We start from the raw sequence: 18,909 nt of genomic DNA, 5'->3' as shown, positions 1-18,909 counted from the left end.
GATTCCTTACCCATACCCGGCCGCATCAGGGTCACAAACGGGTACCCGTACCCTACCCGTACCCAGCTTCCCGTACCCGGCCGGGTATCGGGTAGGGTACGGGTACCCGATTGCGACCTCTGGGATGAACCCATGTTGCAGGCGCGGGTGGGTTGATTCTAGGAACTTGAATTGTGAGGAGACAAGACGTTGGAAAATGAGTGACAAACGGTTACTCACCAGTGACTCACGGCGTACCCGTACCCGGCCGCACCAGGGTCGCAAACGGGTACCCGTACCCGGCCGGGTACGGGTAGCCGGGTATCGGGTACCCGGTTGCGACCTCTGACCTGGGCTCTCCGCAAGTCACCGTATTCGTTGACGCGTGATGCGAGGGTATTCATCCGAGCTCCTCCACGCGGCTGAACGCACCGCGAGGCAGTGAAGGAACCCGCCGCCGCCGCAGCAGCAGCAGCAACAGCAACGCGCAAGGTTTTAAGTGTCACAATTTTATTACAGTATAAAGCGCAAAGTGTTCTCGTGTTTTTCTTTTTAAAATAGAAATCTCATCAAAAGTCAAACTTAATTCATCTATACAACACTTACTCTCGCTTGCACGTTACGCTTAAGAGCTTGTGACCGAATACAAATTCAACAGGAACTTTTTCACTCTGCTAAAACCTACCCGCCCCTCCCCGCGTTAGGCAGTCTTTTTCGTTGTTACAATTTTTTTTTAAGGCTCGAAAACTTCTCTTGTTGCCGAGTGCCAACGCTCAAATTCTGCCGATCGTTCCCCCTGGCTAAAAGGTGCATCCCTGCAACGTCTTCGCTCGCCCCACGCCCCACTGCTGGTGGAAGGGCCTCCTCCCCGCCCCGCTCGAGGAATCTCGAGAGGGCCCCCCCCTGGAGGGTTAATTTGGGCCGAGTCTTGCACGCCGAGACAGACGCCTTGGAAGAGGTGGTAGAGGCCACACTTTACCCCGCCGCATCGACCGCCGCGTAGCGATTAACACCGCCGGGCGGACAGCGGCGGTGGGTGGAAAAGTGGATTTGAGAAACTTTGCCCCCCATTGCTTCGACTGCTACGCCAGGAGATGGAACCGGCGCCCCCCCCCCCCGCCTACCCACCCACCCCCCGCCGGAAGACGGAAAAACCGTCTCACCGTGAACGGCAGCGTCTCCTTTTCATGTCACTCCTTTAAAATAAATGCACGTATCATTTTCTCGTCTCGTTAAACAGCTTTCTCGGTGATTATTTGTGACGCGGTGCCGCGACAGACACTCGACAGAGAAAACACCAAAAGTAGCTGCCAAAACAACAACAATAATGATGATGCAAATCTTTTTCACCGACTCTCCTTCAACAACGAAAACAAACGTCTGGCCCGGGGACTCTGCCACCAGTTGGAAACAGCGAACATATCGACCACGACGACGTGTACTCACAGACTCGACAGCTTCTGATCAATCTACGAAGATCGACGACAGGGCCTAACAAGTTTGTGCCGAAATAGAAACGGTGACGCCGAATTGACGAATGTCGCCGGTGGTGAGAGACCTGCGGCCAGACTCGCGTAGGCCCGGGGCTGCCGGGGGTTGCGTCGTTACTCTGCACGACCGCGAGCGGCAGGCGGTGGCTTGGGGAAGCGATCGTCCGGCGTTGGACCGACCACGGCCGATGCCGACGACGATGACATTCAACAAGAGCTAACGATGTCCGAAACGTCGTGAGGGAGACCTGCGAGCGAGGTGACTGTAGAGCTTACGAATTACATTGTGGGGGTGGATTCCTGACATCGAGTCGACGGGGGCGGCCGTAGCGTGGCGCTAGCCGAGGTTCTGCGCAAGAAACGAGGCGGCCGAGCAAGACTCGTCGCCGGGACTTGGCGCGCCATAAACAATCGTCGCGGCGATTCTCACAGCGGCACAAACTTCCATTCTGCCCTCACGGAACCCTCGCCGACCAGAGATCGCTCTCCCCCGCTGACGCAGAGTTCCCTCAACAACAACAACAAAACACTAAACGTGTAAAATTGTCAGAAATCTCCCCGTCCCTTTCAAATGTACTTTTATGACAAATCCTTTATTTCCCATGACCAACCCCGACACCCCCCCCCTCCCCCCCCAACAAAAGACAAATGCCTCTAGGCTACCGGCTCGCACGAGCCGTCTACCAAAAACAAACAAATCTACAGTGCGGTGCGGCGCGCGCGCGGCGCGGCCGGCGAGCGATGGCGGCGGCGGCGGCGGCTAGCTGTACACCGCCATGACGTTCACAAAGTGCTCCGCCCCGCGCAGGTGCACCGGCCTCTGCTGGTGCGACGCCGACCCCGCCGACGCCGCCGCCGCCGCCACCTCCTCCTTGCACTTGGTGGGAGGGTGACCGCCACGGGCCGCTTGCCGCGTAGAAGCCGCCACTCCCGTTCCCGCTCCTGAGCCGCCGCCGCCACCGCCTCCGGCGCCGGCCGCGCCGGCCGCACGCGTCGAGCCGGCCGATTTTGCCGACGCGGCGGCGCACCGAGCCTGCGTGCCGGGCACGCCCTTCGCCCCGCGAGCCTTCGTCGGGCCCTTGTACGGCGGCGCCGACGTCCCTTCCGACGGGGCGCCGGCGGTCGTGGCGGCGCGGCCGTCGTAGAGAACGCAGATGGAGCCGTCCTCGCCGATGCGGTAGGAGACCTCGTAGGGGTCGACCCAGAGCGTGAGCTCCCGCGGCAGCAGCCGGAAGAGGCTGGGGGCGCTCAGTCCGATGGAGAGCGCCGCGCGGCTCACCAGGGGGTCCATCTTGTGGTTGATGCGGATGCAGCGGTAGGCCGAGCCCTTGCACGGGCGCTCGGGGAACCAGTGCTGCTGGTAGTGCTCTGAAAGGAGAGTGGGGCGGGGGGGTGCACACATCGCCACGGACGCTTAGACAGGGATCGCACAAGTCCACGGGGCCCCTCCGGTTGTGTGTCTCGTTGTGGTCCTGGCGGTCTACGTGTCTCTAACTGTACAGGACACTGCCTATATCAATGATTATCCTGCAGAGCGCTGTTGGGGAAAAGATCACCTTAAGGCATTTCACAGAAGTGAATTCATAAAAATTAAAAAGAAACTGCAAATGGATGTATTTGTTTATCTATCTTACTGCATGGCTGTCCCAGATTTTAAGATTCAAAAGAAATATCTGAACATGTGGACGACATACAAAATATCGGACAATCTGAAGGAACCCATTAGTTTTGTATTATTCTGAAGGTGCGCGACACCACAGGAGATGACATTACGTACTATGTCATTTCCACGCTGTTCACGGACACGGATAAAACCTCAAACTCATCCCCATTCTAGAGATGTGTGTAAAGGTCAGATAGGTGAACACTGATAGAACATAATAGCAATAATTACACCGTCATCAAAATCGGTGACGCATGGGGAAAAACGCTCAAGTGTGCTGGACAAATGGGCGAATGCACAAAAAAGTAAGTTCAGCAATGAAGCAATCTGAAAATCTGAACTAAAATAACTATCACAGGAGCAATCTTCAACACTGCAAACATAAATCAATGCTATGTAATAAGCTAAATGTAAAAATTCCCTGCGGCGCAAGTCGGCTTGGCCAGATTATTTTTAGACCGATCTCAGAAGGTTAAGTTACAGAAACATTAAACATTCAACAGATATAGGGCAATTCCAGTGCTAACAAGTAAACAGACAAAGATGTGTGTCAAACAACCGCAGTCGTGACCAAGTTGGGCCTGGGAACATCAAATGGCGGTTTGCGCCGTAGATCCACATGCACTGGATGGGTGTTGGCGGCGGGTAATCGGTCAGGGCGGATATGACGCGGTCGGATATGCGACGTTCTTCTGCACTGCCAAATGTTGTCTTCCGTGGAATTTTTGGGCCAAAAGTTGTTCACCAACGCCCAGGCGCAACGCCAAGCCGCCACCGCCACCACCGCCACCACCGCAGCTGCCACGGTGCATTCAGGCTGTTGTGTCAATCTCACCTGACATCTGCTCATCATCATTATTATTATTACTCTCGAACGTTTTTACAACGGAAAGCCCCGCTGGAGTCTCTCTTTCTAAGAGGGACCTGCCGAGTTTTCACGTCAGGGAGTGATGATTTCTGCTGTGTGTAATCCCAAGCGAGTGATTTGCAAGAGATGTTAACTACCTCGCCTGGTATACAAGAGGTCGTGGGTTCGATCTCGACCCCGATGCCTGCGTATTTCGAGTTTGCGTGTTCTCCCCGTGGTCGTGTGGATTTTTCCCCGGGTTTTTCCCTCCACATTTAGAATCAAACATGCGTTTTAGAGTATTTGGCTGCTATCAATTTCCAAGTGATAAGCCAATTCGTTGAGCTATCATTTGTGAAGGCCAGGTCGCTTCTGAAAAAGAGCCATGTAGCTCATTGGATCTTAACTGGTAAAATAAAAAGTTGAAAAAGGATTCTGTAACCAATTGAGACAGCCGTTTGAAATGCATGAACAACACAACTCGCATTCTCCACAACGATGCTAATGATTATGCCGTGTTGCACAGCTTTGTGTCACCAACTAGGACCCATGTCAAACAAAGGGTCCTCGCCAGTTAACATCTGTTCACCAGCATTAGTTCAAGCGGGCCTGACTACTGATGAGACAGCGAATGTCAAAGCCGATTGAGAATTTGCTCGTGTTGAACCTGTGTGTCTGGAATGATGCACTCCTAGGCCGTGTGGCTAATGGGATGTGTAAAATACTTAAACTGGTAGGAACCTCCTGGTTACACCAGCCCACAGGGGATTATCCCGTCCGTCCGTCGTGCATCAAAAAATGGGAGGGGTGGGGCTGGGTGGAGAGGGGAGGGGGTGGGGCTGGGTGGGGAGGGTGGGGCTGGGTAGGGAGGGTGGGGAGGAGCTGGGTGGGGAGGGTGGGGCTGTGTGGGGAGGGTGGGGCTGGGTGGGGGGTGGGAAGGGTGGGGCTGGGTGGGTAGGGGCTGGTCACCCCGTGGTGCCCTTATAGAACTCAACGTTTAACCTACTCACGCCGGCTTGTGCCCGCCCTCAGTCGGCCATATTTGCGGAATACACCACGCCGCCGTTGACCCTGGTCATTGACCGAGCAACCCAACGTTCCTACCAGCTCCCTCCGCAAGAATGTGTTATATTTGATGGAGGGACTGGTTTTAAATATTGTCATGAACATCTATTTTTACTATTACGATGTTATTAATAACTTATTCATTACAATATTTCACCTGCAGCCTCCCTTGGGATGGAACAACCCCATACGCACGTGCCGACGGACACGTGCGTAACACACGGGCATTGCAAACCTCTACAAACCTCTACGACACTGATGTTAGTTATTACCACTCGTGAAAGCGAGAGAGCGCGGTGAGGTGCGGTGTCACGCCGTCTATTCAATACCACCGAGATTCATGAAGTCAGGAACCCGGTGAGAACCGGTTCACATTATTCCTCCATCAGGGTCAAGTTGACGTTGTGTAAACCAGCTAACGACAACGAGTCGTCATCTGCCTCTAGGGGTATCTAACCACCTGCCCGGTTTTCACGCACAGACAGTCTGCACCTGCGTGCGGGCTGGCAGGGATTGAATTTGGCCTGGATCTGTTAACGGTATTGCTGTGTTGAAACGCTATGAGAGTGATTAGGCCTAGGCCGCCTTGGGAAATATGTCCGGGTTTGGTCTGTCATACTCTTAGTTCTTTCGGTAAAGTCACGTAGGTAAAAAATTAAATTAAAATTAATAAAAAATAAAACAATGCATCAAGTGCAGCAAATCTGGCTGTGACGGTCCCACCTGATGACGGAGACTTGTGTTGCCTCCGAAACGTCGTGATTTTATTGTTTTATTTTTATTAATTTTAATTTCATTTTTTACCTACGTGAATTTACCGAAAGAACTAAGAGTATGAATCCTTGCAGTCACGAAAGCTTCAAATCTAGAATTGGTCTGTCATCTTACATATGGAGAGGACTGTGGAGCTTTGGAAAATGTTGGCGTCAGCGCACCGCCACGCTGCGTCCTCCCGGCTCGTCTGTGGGCTGTTCGGCGGCTTGCGCGATGCAAGTTCGCACGAACGAGGACGCCGTCGTTTTATAAAATAACAAATACAAATAAAAACCGCAACCACGCGGCGGCATTGACAAGGTGGCGACCCAGGGTGGGTCACCAGCGTGACCTAAAGCAATCGACTAAAAGCAGCATGCACCGATGGAGCCAGCATAAATCGCGTCAGAAGCAACTGCGTTACAGCACGAAAAAAAAATATAACGGCACGAGCATGAATCAGAGCTGAAGAAAATAAATTTACTGTGACGCGTGGTGGACTAATTGCTCTTAGAACTCAGAGCGTTCAAAGTGCGACGAGTTTATGGATGGAGAATGTGTGTACACGTGTCAGTGCGTGTTTGCCGTGTGTCTATCAGCACCCCTAACAAGGGGTCAACATCGAGGGAATTCCCGGTGAAAAATTGCAATAAACAAAACGAGTTGCAGGCGCGTGCGGCACGAAGGGAACATCGACAAGGAGAGCCAAAGGGCCGTCCCACTGAGCTCCACCAGGTGTTCTGCACGACACACCTGGGTGACCCCGCTCATCACGCCGACATTTACTGCTTGGTTACAGTGAGCGTGGAGGCTGTGCGTGCCTGCAATGCCCCAGCACTGTGGAGGCAAAGGTTGGTGCACCAAGCAGAGTTTGCGTGAAAACTCCCAAACTCGCCGAGCTCTGGGGTCGTGGCCGGGAGATGGGCGGCACAACGAGCCGATACGTGAGTCCCTGCGTGTGGATCTTTGTTATCCTCTCACATGTGTGGAGGGTTTTCCCCGACTTCCGCGGTGTAAAAACACTCGACTCGAAAGCAGGCGGCCAAACATGGTTACGCGGGACGCTACTGAAAAAATAGTCTTTGAGATGCGGCGAGGCCTTCGTGGATGAATAAACTACGGTCAAGTCTCACGAGGGATGAGGGCCCGTGGCGGTGGTGAACGACGGAGCTACAACCGGAGGAGTGAACAAGCCTTGCCTGATGATGATATTCGTGGGATCAGTCAATGTCTCAAATGTCTGACTCGTGCTATGATGCCAAAATCTGGGTTTTTATTCTGCAGGACCACTGGATTGTGGTGGACACGAACAAGTGGTGTTGTCCACCCTTCCTCCCACTCGCCTATCTATCATCCTTTCCTTGTCCCCCCTTCTAGGCCTTCTTCTCCAGTCCCGTCCCTCTACACAATCGGTATCACCAACCCCACCTGCACAGCCTCTATCATCTGTACTATAACACTGCCTGCAACACCAACACCACCAATACAACCCACACCGCTCACACCTCCCACACCACTCACACCGCCCACACCCCCAGAGCGCACGTACCTGCCAGCATCGACTCCAGTGATGTAATGAAAGTCGCGACCTGCGAGTGGGAGCAGCCAGCTGACTTGAGCAAACCCGCGATGAACTCCACCGCACTGCCAATCTCGGACTTCATCTGCACACGCGGGCACGTACACAACATGCTTGTCAACACACAGACACGTGTACGCACTCATGTCAACACACAGACACGTGTACGCACTCATGTCAACACGGGCACGTGTACGCACGCATGTGAACACGCACTCGTGTGGTGAAGAGGTTAGCACATTGCACGACAAACCCGTCGACCTGAGATTCATTCCCGTTCATGTTGCTAGCGAGTAGCTATTAAGGCCACCACAGCGCACAAGACATGGTGTGGCCAGAACCACGCCCCGGCCGCTTTTGTCTCTCCGGCGGCGATGTTTATACACTACAGACCGAGCCGACCTAGGGGAGTCCCAGAACCGGCTCAGATGATCGTCACCGGTGTTGGCCGTGAGCGGGAATCGAACTCGGGTCGCCGGGTTCGCAGCGCAGCCTGCTGTACTGCTACAATATGTGCACGCGCACGCCGATACACAAAGACACATTCATACACAAACACGCCACTGTACCGACACACAAAGACCCCTACCAGCTGCCAGTGCCCGCAGCCATAGGTCAAGTGCTGTTGGGGAGGGGGTGAAGGGGGGGGGCAGGGCTGTCTCTCTCTCTTCTGAGATGGGTGGGTGGTGGGCCGAAGCGTGGATACCTTCATGTCTCCTCCTCCACCCCCCCACCACACACACACCCACCTCCCCTGTCTTTGTGTGAGTGCAGTCACATATTTGCAAAGATATAATAAAGACAGCTGACTAGGGGCACTTAAAGAGGCGAATCGCGGGACTATTGTCCTGCACTATAGACCGGCGGTGGTGATAACACCACCACCATACCACACCACAATAAACACACCACAACACCACCACATACCACAACAATACACCATAGGATAATTGGTTCTTTACCCTTCTATCTGGCAACAAAACTGACACCTTTTTACAAGGAGTCATGTTTGCATAGACCGCAATACCTGCAGTCATAATACAAACAAAAGAACATAACTCTGATAATGTGCACTGTCCTTGAAGTTGATTGGTCCACACCCGAGACAGCTTTCCTTAGAGCCTAGTCTCATATGGGTTGGACCAGATGACGCCAAAAGGCGTCATCTGGTCTGCAGATGACGCCTTTTGGCGGTCTATGCAAACATGACTCCTTGTAAAAAGGTGTCAGTTTTGTTGCCAGATAGAAGGGTAAAGAACCAACTATCATATTTTTACTGGCAAATGAGGTTCCCATAGAATACACCATAGCACCACCACATTACTACACGACATAACACAACCCCAGAACACCACCACACACAATCACACCACCCACACCCCACAATAAATACACCATAACAACACTACATACCACAACATTACACCATAGCACCACCACACAACATAACACCACCACACAATACAACCACACACAATAACACCACCGCACCCCATAAAACCACGACACACAATGGTACCACCACACCCCACTACACAAAATAATTCAATGACATACAATAACACCACTGTACACCATTACACCACCATAAAACCATAACACGGCAATTTGCGTAAGCAAACCTCGACTCTGCTGATGAGACATTGAATGTCAAACCGGTTCAGTTTGCTCGTGTTGAACAAATGCTGAAATGATGCCCTCCCCGAATGCCGCGATTGATGGGATGTGTAAAAAATATATATAAATATTCTTACGTGGAGGGGCCGATATGTGAAGATGTAGTCTGCTTATTTATGGTCTTCCAATATACTCCACGAAGCGACTGATTCTTTGGTGTTGTGCATTTTATAGAGAACGTCGCTGCTATCGACCATGTCACATCTCCAGATCATGTCACTACTAGAGGCCTTGTTATTGCTATAGATCATAACACTACGAGAGGCCTTGTTACTGTTATAGACTATAACACTACAAGAGGCCTTGTCACTGTTATAGACCATAACACTACTAGAGACCTTGACACTGCTATAGACCATAACACTACTTGAGACTTTGACACTGTTATAGACCATAACACTACAAGAGGCCTTGTCACTATTATAGACCATAACACTACTAGAGACCTTGTTACTGTTATAGACCATAACACTACTAGAGACCTTGACACTGTTATAGACCATAACACTACTAGAGACCTTGTTACTGTTATAGACCATAACACTACTAGAGGCCTTGTTACTGTTATAGACCATAACACTACTAGAGGCCTTGTTACTGTTATAGACCATAACACTACTAGAGACCTTGTTACTGTTATAGACCATAACACTACTAGATGCCTTGTTACTGTTATAGACCATAACACTACTAGATGCCTTGTTACTGTTATAGACCATAACACTACTAGAGGCCTTGTTACTGTTATAGACCATAACACTACTAGAGGCCTTGTTACTGCTATAGACCATAACACTACTAGAGACCTTGTTACTGTTATAGACCATAACACTACTAGAGGCCTTGTCACTGTTATAGACCATAACACTACTAGAGGTCTTGTTACTGTTATAGACCATAACACTACTAGAGGCCTTGTCACTGTTATAGACCATAACACTACTAGAGGCCTTGTCACTGTTATAGACCATAACACTACTAGAGGCCTTGTTACTGTTATAGACCATAACACTACTAGAGACCTTGTTACTGTTATAGACCATAACACTACTAGAGGCCTTGTTACTGTTATAGACCATAACACTACTAGAGGTCGTGTTACTGTTATAGACCATAACACTACTAGAGGTCTTGTTACTGTTATAGACCATAACACTACTAGAGACCTTGACACTGCTATAGACCATAACACTACTAGAGGCCTTGTCACTGTTATAGACCATAACACTACTAGAGACCTTGACACTGTTATAGACCATAACACTACTAGAGGCCTTGACACTGTTATAGACCATAACACTACTAGAGGTCTTGTTACTGTTATAGACCATAACACTACTAGAGGCCTTGTTACTGTTATAGACCATAACACTACTAGAGGTATTGTTACTGTTATAGACCATAACACTACTAGAGGTCTTGTTACTGTTATAGACCATAACACTACTAGAGACCTTGACACTGCTATAGACCATAACACTACTAGAGGCCTTGTCACTGTTATAGACCATAACACTACTAGAGGCCTTGACACTGCTATAGACCATAACACTACTAGAGACCTTGACACTGTTATAGACCATAACACTACTAGAGACCTTGTCACTGTTATAGACCATAACACTACTAGAGACCTTGACACTGCTATAGACCATAACACTACTAGAGGCCTTGTCACTGTTATAGACCATAACACTACTAGAGACCTTGACACTGCTATAGACCATAACACTACTAGAGGCCTTGTCACTGTTATAGACCATAACACTACTAGAGACCTTGACACTGTTATAGACCATAACACTACTAGAGACCTTGACACTGTTATAGACCATAACACTACTAGAGACCTTGTCACTGTTATAGACCATAACACTACTAGAGACCTTGTCACTGTTATAGACCATAACACTACTAGAGACCTTGACACTGCTATAGACCATAACACTACTAGAGACCTTGACACTGTTATAGACCATAACACTACTAGAGACCTTGACACTGTTATAGACCATAACACTACTAGAGGCCTTGTCACTGTTATAGACCATAACACTACTAGAGACCTTGACACTGTTATAGACCATAACACTACTAGAGACCTTGTCACTGCTATAGACCATAACACTACTAGAGACCTTGACACTGTTATAGACCATAACACTACTAGAGGCCTTGTTGCTGTTATAGACCATAACACTACTAGAGGCCTTGTTGCTGTTATAGACAATAACACTACTAGAGGCCTTGTTACTGTTATAGACCATAACACTACTAGAGGCCTTGTTGCTGTTATAGACCATAACACTACTAGAGGCCTTGTTACTGTTATAGACCATAACACTACTAGAGGCCTTGTTACTGTTATAGACCATAACACTACTAGAGACCTTGACACTGTTATAGACCATAACACTACTAGAGACCTTGACACTGTTATAGACCATAACACTACTAGATGTCTTGTTACTGTTATAGACCATAACACTACTAGAGACCTTGACACTGTTATAGACCATAACACTACTAGAGACCTTGACACTGTTATAGACCATAACACTACTAGAGGCCTTGTTACTGTTATAGACTATAACACTACTAGAGGCCTTGTTACTGTTATAGACCATAACACTACTAGAGGCCTTGTTATTGCTATAGACCATAACACTACTAGAGGCCTTGTTACTGTTATAGACCATAACACTACTAGAGGCCTTGTTATTGCTATAGACCATAACACTACTAGAGGCCTTGTTACTGTTATAGACCATAACACTACTAGAGGCCTCGTCCTGTTATAGACCATAACACTACTAGAGGTCTTGTTACTGTTATAGACCATAACACTACTAGAGGCCTTGTTACTGTTATAGACCATAACACCACTAGAGGTCTTGTTACTGTTATAGACCATAACACTACTAGAGGTCTTGTTACTGTTATAGACCATAACACTACTAGAGGTCTTGTTACTGTTATAGACCATAACACTACTAGAGGCCTTGTTACTGTTATAGACCATAACACTACTAGAGGCCTTGTTACTGTTATAGACCATAACACTACTAAAGGTCTTGTTACTGGTATAGACTATGTCACTGGTATAGACCCATGACATTGTGCTATTCGGCTACCTAGAAATGTCCTCAAACTGTTAAATCAATTATGTAAACTTAGCAGCACATATTATGTTTGTGTACGGACTCTAGAGATAAGGTATGACTCAAGGCAAGACTCTCTTTAAAACAGACTCACTTTCTGGCTTCCTGGGTAAAATGACTCACCGACGTTATGATTAGAACAAGAGTTGGGTGACGACAAAGCCTTTGCCATTGCAACTCCAACTTATTGGAACAAGCTTGCTTCCCTCCATTAACATTGTAAATATTCCTTTAAAAAAATATCCTGAAGATTTGCTGCTGCATACAGCCACATTTTCAAAGCGTGATTTAGTAACTCTGATCCTTCACCCATGTCAACATCATCATCATCACGATCCATGCATGGGCATACCACCCCGTAGGTTCATACTCTTTGATTTTTTTCGGTAAAGTCACGTAAGTAAAAATTAAAATAAATGAAAACAACTAAATTAAATCCCGACGTTTCGGGCGCAACACAAGCATCCGTTTTAAAACAGTCTGCATCAGGAGCAGCAGGCCATGCTTTCCCACCTGATGACGGACGCTTGTGTTGAGCCCGAAACGTCGTGATTTAATTTAGTTGTTTTCATTCATTTAATTTATTTTTTACCCACGTGACTTAACCGAAAAAAAAACAAAGAGCATGAATCGTTGCAGTCACGAAAGCTTCAAATCTAGAATTAACCCCGTAGGTGTCCACTGCACATTTCGTAATTTGTCTCCACGTCCCGCTTGTCTTGTGCCAATTTGCTCAAAGAAGTGCGCCACCATCTTTTCTTGGCACCGATCTCCTTGCGTTCTCTCTGTGAAGGTCTTCATCGCTTCCTTCCATTTATCGCGTCCCGAGAGCGACATTTTAACGTGCAATTTTATTGAGGGGTGGTATCGTTGCCGTTGTTGTTATTCTTGGTGTAGTCTAAGACTTGTTAGTGTTTCGATTTAAAGCTTTCGTGACTGCAGGGATTCATCATAAAGTCACGTAGAAGGGAAATAAAACATAATAAAATTATTCTCACGACGTTTCGGCCACAACGCAAGCAGTCGTCCTCAGGTGAAGAGCAGGTCTGTCGGAAAGACAGCGTCCGAATGACCTATTCTTCACCTGAGGACGGCTGCTTGCGTTGTGGCCGAAACGTCGTGAGAATTATTGTATTGTTTTATGTTTATTATTTTATTATTTCCCTGCTACGTGACTTTACCGAAAGAACCAAGAAGACTTGTTAGTGTTATTTAATTTTTGTTAATTTTTTATTTCCCTTCTACGTGACTTTACCGAAAGAACCAAGAATATGAATCCCTGCAGTCACGAAAGCTTCAAATCGAGATCTAAGCCTTGTCGTTTTGCTGGCCTTGATCTCGCTTGCATTTTTAGTGTTGAAAAATCGGCAAGAATGTACTCATGCACTTTGTTTTTACTGTACTCATCCTCCTTCTTCCACGCGTTTGCCCCACTCATGTGCAGTGTTCCCACCGTCATTGCCAACCTCATCCACGTAGCCCTGTCACTGTCCCATCTTTCTTTCCACTCCTCTGGCCACCACCATGTTCAACCGCACCACATCGCCACCTCATCTTCTGCCTTCCTCTTTATCTCTTTCCTTCCACTTGCATCACTTGCACCTTCTGACCCACAGAATTGTATTTACTGTACCGTTACTACTTTATTTCTCATTTCTTTGCTTTTCGTGACTTGCTCACATTTTCTCTAGTTTCGCACTCCTATCGTGTTGTTTATATTGTTTGTTGTTGTTGATGTTGTAACTTGCTAACCCGTCCCATACTGGACGTGTCAAGAATAGCTTCATGGCGAATCGGATTCCCCCTCCAGTTTCAATAAAGATTCTGATCTGCATTGTTGACCAGCACCATTATTACCCGCAAATGTAGACGCAACATACATACACACACACGTAACTTGCTTGTATAGCTATTTGCCAAGCTACTTTCAGACGGTAAAAACATTGGTTTGTCGGGCAATATTTTACAACGTTACATTCGTTGCACTTCTATCGCACCGTACGTAAGCCAACTCGTGCCAATCGGTGGTCATGCAGTGGCATGCAGTGGCGCCGTTCGGGGCATTGTGAACCCCATCTGTGCGGACATTTGAGTGTTTTTTTTGTTTACCCCACCGCCCCCCCTTGGATGCCTGACGGGGCTTTCTGAAACCACACGGAGCCATTTGCAGTAGCAGGACCCTCCTCAAAAGCTGCCTTGATCTCAGAGCCAGTGAAGAATTTGCCATTGTACAGCCTCCCCCTGTTGTGCATTGCACCGCTTGATAAAGTCAACAAAAAACCCCTCCACCCACGCTGTATCAGAGGTGTGGGAGTTTTTTTGACCATACTTCACCACGCTGGTCAGTGCAAGGGTGAAGATAGTGGGGAGAGTGGGGGGGGGGCAAGCAGCAGGCCCCCCCTGGTTCGAACGTGTCACTCGCCACTCATGTGAGCCGACAAGGTTGCGGTGGGTTCATCATCACGGCCGTGAACGTACACACGGGGGCACTAATCACTGCGCCACCGCTCCACCCACACTACTCTTGAGAAATATATAATGAAAATAAACTCCGCGCTCCATTTTGTTTACAATCGCAAAGACGTACCCCACCCCCCCTACATCGCCTTTGTCCGCACGTGCGCACGTTACCGTGACGGGACCAGGTCCATCCGTGCCCCAGCAAGCGGCCACAACCCCCCTTCACACGACAATCACAACCACCGCTTGAGTGGTCACGAAACTAACTGGTGGTGGTGGTTGTGGTAGGAGCGTTGCTCGCAGTCGTATTACATACGGTGGGCATTTTGTTGAGCTTTAGGCAAGTGATGGTGATGTTGATGGGTGGATTTTGGTTGGTGATGTTTACTCTTGATGGGTGATGTTGGTGATGGTGCTCATCGTATTATCTTTGTTTATGGCGCGGTGGTGGTTATAGGAGTTTAAATCAGTACACACTGGCCAATAAAACACAATAGACACACACGAGACACAACACGAAACAATGACCAACAACACAACGTGAACACGATAGACACGATAACAGACGTGACACAAAGAGCTAAGGTAAATAGCTCATGCAAAAACACAATGCAACACAACAACAACAAGCCCACATACATAAGACACACACCAAACACAACAATCAAGGGATACACAAAAATACAAAAACACAATAACCATCACACGACCACAAAGACAACGCTCCCCTGTGTAGCCTACACGGAATGTTGGGATAGGTGTTGCCAGCTAGCACCTACAAGTATGATATATACAGTTTAACACGTAGGCTTATTATGACTTATATACACAACCTACACCACACACAATAGCGCACACACAAACCACGCACATATACAACCGACGCCACACAATAGCACAACAACAATCACAACAACCAACACACTAACAACCAACGCCACACAATAGCACAACAACAACCACAACAACCAACACTAACAACAACCAACGCCACAATAGCACAACAACAACCAACACATTAACAACCAAAGCCACACAATAGCACAACAACCACAACAACCAACACACTAACAACAACCAACGCCACACAATAGCACAACCACAACAACCAACACACTAACAACAACCAACGCCACACAATAGCACAACAACCACAACAACCAACACACTAACAACAACCAACGCCACACAATAGCACAACAACCACAACAACCAACACACTAACAACAACCAACGCCACACAATAGCACAACAACCACAACAACCAACACACTAACAACAACCAACGCCACACAATAGCACAACAACCACAACAACAAACACACTAACAACAACCAACGCCACACAATAGCACAACAACCACAAAAACCAACACACTAACAACAACCAACGCCACACAATAGCACAACAACCACAACAACCACAACAACCAACACACTAACAACAACCAACGCCACACAATAGCACAACAACCACAACAACCAACACACTAACAACAACCAACGCCACACAAACCACACAAAAACACCACACAATAAAAAAATTGTAAATGTTGTGGATTTACTCTCCGCTGGGCTGAAGTAAACTAATTGTCGCGTTTTGTTGACGTGACAAACCTTACTGGCTGTGTTGGGTGGTGGAGAGTTAACGACACAATATTTATACTTAACGCGATCTAACCCCTACTCATGAACCAAAATAACACACGGACACAATAGGACAGGACACACAACAAAAACCGCACAATAGCACAGCAACACACCACACTTTCACATCACACACAACACCACAACAACAACAACCACAACACAATAGTACAGCAACACACAACAGCACATTAACATACAATGACCAACACCACACTTTCACATCACACACAACACCACAACCACAACACCACAACAACAACAACAACCACTTTAACACGACGACACAGATAATCATTGCCCGTGCACACAAAGACCCAACACCACACTTTGACATCACACACAACACAACAACAACCGCACAATAGCACAGCAACACACAACAGCACATTAATACACAAAGACCAACACCACACTTTCACATCACACACAACACAACAACCACAACACCTGCAACAACAACCACTGGAATTCATTGCCCGTGCACACAAAGACCAACACCATAATTACACATCACACACAACACCACAACCACAACACCACAACAACAACCACTTTAGCACTTAGCACAGGCAATCATTGCCCGTGCACACAAAGACCAACACCACAACAACACCACAACCACACAACACCACAACAACCACTTTAACACGACGGCACAGGCAATCATTGCCCGCGCACACAAAGACCAACACCACACTTTCACATCACACACAACACCACAACTACAACAACACCACAACCACACCACAACACCACAACAACATCACAACAACAACAACCACAGGCAATCATTGCCCGTGCACACAAAGACGACCACCACCCCCCAGCACCACTCACTCTCATGGAGGACTCCTTTGGTGGCAGCCTCAGCGTCCGCGTCTCGATTCTCCGCGATAAACACCGAGCCCCGGACGAGGACGACGACAACAACAACTGCTACTAATCACCCACAAGCGAATTGACATGTAAAACAAAAATCAATGTAATCGACACGAGAAAAAAAAATACCCGAGATATTTTTTTTTCTTCTAAAAACAATTCCAATTATTTTTCCCACCGAAAAACAACCTCCTTAAATTAAAAGCAAATGTACGACGAGAGGGTTGTGTTAAACTAAAAAATGGGGATATTTATCGATGGCGAAGACGACGAGGAATAAGAGAGAGAGCGCCTTGGCAGCGAGCTCAGAGCCCTCCTCCCACTGACAACAACAACAACAACCCGGGGGGGGGAGGGGGCGGGTGACGTGACGTCAATCGGTGGGGGGAGGGCGTGACGTTAACCACAGGAAAAACTGGGCCGCGTGACGTCACCGAACGAGTAGGCCCGCGTGACGTTTACAGCCGAGAATAAGGGGGCGCGTGACGTCAAACTGCTGGAGTAAGCCCGTATGACGTTGTCTCCACGAGAAATAAGGGGGGCGTGACGTCATCTCGCAGGAGTAAGACCTATGACGTTGCCCCCCCCCCAGAAAAAGCTGTGTGACGTCATCCTGCGGGAGTAAGACCTATGACGTACCGACGGGAAGAAGGGCCGCGTGAGGTCATTTACGCAGTGAGAGCGCGAGTCAAGGCAGCCTGTGCAGACGGTCTCCTGCGTGACGTCATCCAGAGAGTAAAGGGCACGTGACGTCACGCTGTGGAGAAGGTGGTCGAGTGAGGTCACCCCGGCAGTCAAGTTCGCGTGACGTCACCCCATGTGGGGGCGGTGGCGGCGTGACGTCACCTCCGGGGAGGCCCGACCAATCGTAGGGCGGGATGACCACAACACGCGGTGACGCGCGCGGGAGTTGAGCACGTGACTTCCGGCTATGCACCCTCCCCCCCCCCTCAACTTGTCACCCTCCCGCCCAGCACAGATCCGATTCGATTCCTTAAGACTTTGTTTGGATTCGACTGTGTTCCATTGTTTTCTGTTGGGAGTATGTCGATTACAGCGCTGATCGATTCTTTTGAAGCGATTACTGTAATCGCATCGACGTAATGCTGCTGCTGCTGCTGTGTTGGTAAGGGGAGCACAAATCACGCAAAACTCAACGTCCCGGGCAATGGCCCTTCATAGAGCACGAAGAAGGGGCATTGCGCGAAACGTCGTCTTTTTGTTTCCTTGTAAGGCCACACAGTGTTATTGGCGAAATTGTTGAGTGTTTTATTTTGATTCGATTGCAGTACATTGATGACACGCCATAACGTCTGTGAAAAAACGCTTTGTAGCTCATCGGTTTTCTCCAGTATGAATAAATATTCTGATTCAATGGTCAGCAGCGCCATCAACAACTCAGCTCGTCGTGGCGGCAGCAGGCTTATGCTGAGTGAACTGCAGTTCAGTTCTTTGAATTCAAATCTTTGATAAATCCAGTAACGCACAAACACGAGACGACAATAATGTGAAATACATTGGCAAATTCTAGATTTGAAGTTTTCGTAACTTTTTTTTCGGTAAAGTCACCTAGGTAAAAAATAAAATAATTTATTTATACTTAAAAATAAAATAAATTTATGTAATTTTTAAAATAAAAAAAGTTAATTTAATACATTTTATTTTAAAAATTAATTATAATTTTATTAATTTTTAAAATAAAAGTAA

At 48.0% G+C, this 18,909-nt stretch overlaps 1 protein-coding gene across 1 annotated transcript; it reads right to left on the bottom strand.

The window, feature by feature from the left end:
* Positions 1-467: 467 nt before the first annotated feature.
* LOC133355591 (protein BTG1-like) lies at positions 468-17,535 on the bottom strand. The gene is made up of 3 exons (XM_061572939.1): positions 17,161-17,535; positions 7,347-7,461; positions 468-2,837 (listed from the first exon to the last, which is right to left on the bottom strand). Exons 1-3 carry the CDS (start codon positions 17,164-17,166, stop codon positions 2,230-2,232), a joined length of 729 nt encoding a protein of 242 aa, XP_061428923.1. The 5' UTR covers positions 17,167-17,535; the 3' UTR covers positions 468-2,229.
* Between the last annotated feature and the right edge of the window lie 1,374 nt (positions 17,536-18,909).

This window comes from Lethenteron reissneri, chromosome 51, assembly GCF_015708825.2.
Source record: "Lethenteron reissneri isolate LAM-NWPU_2019-01 chromosome 51, ASM1570882v1, whole genome shotgun sequence".
NCBI lineage: Eukaryota > Metazoa > Chordata > Hyperoartia > Petromyzontiformes > Petromyzontidae > Lethenteron > Lethenteron reissneri.
Note: the sequence above shows the minus strand (reverse complement) of the source record. Positions and strands in the feature narration are given on the sequence as shown.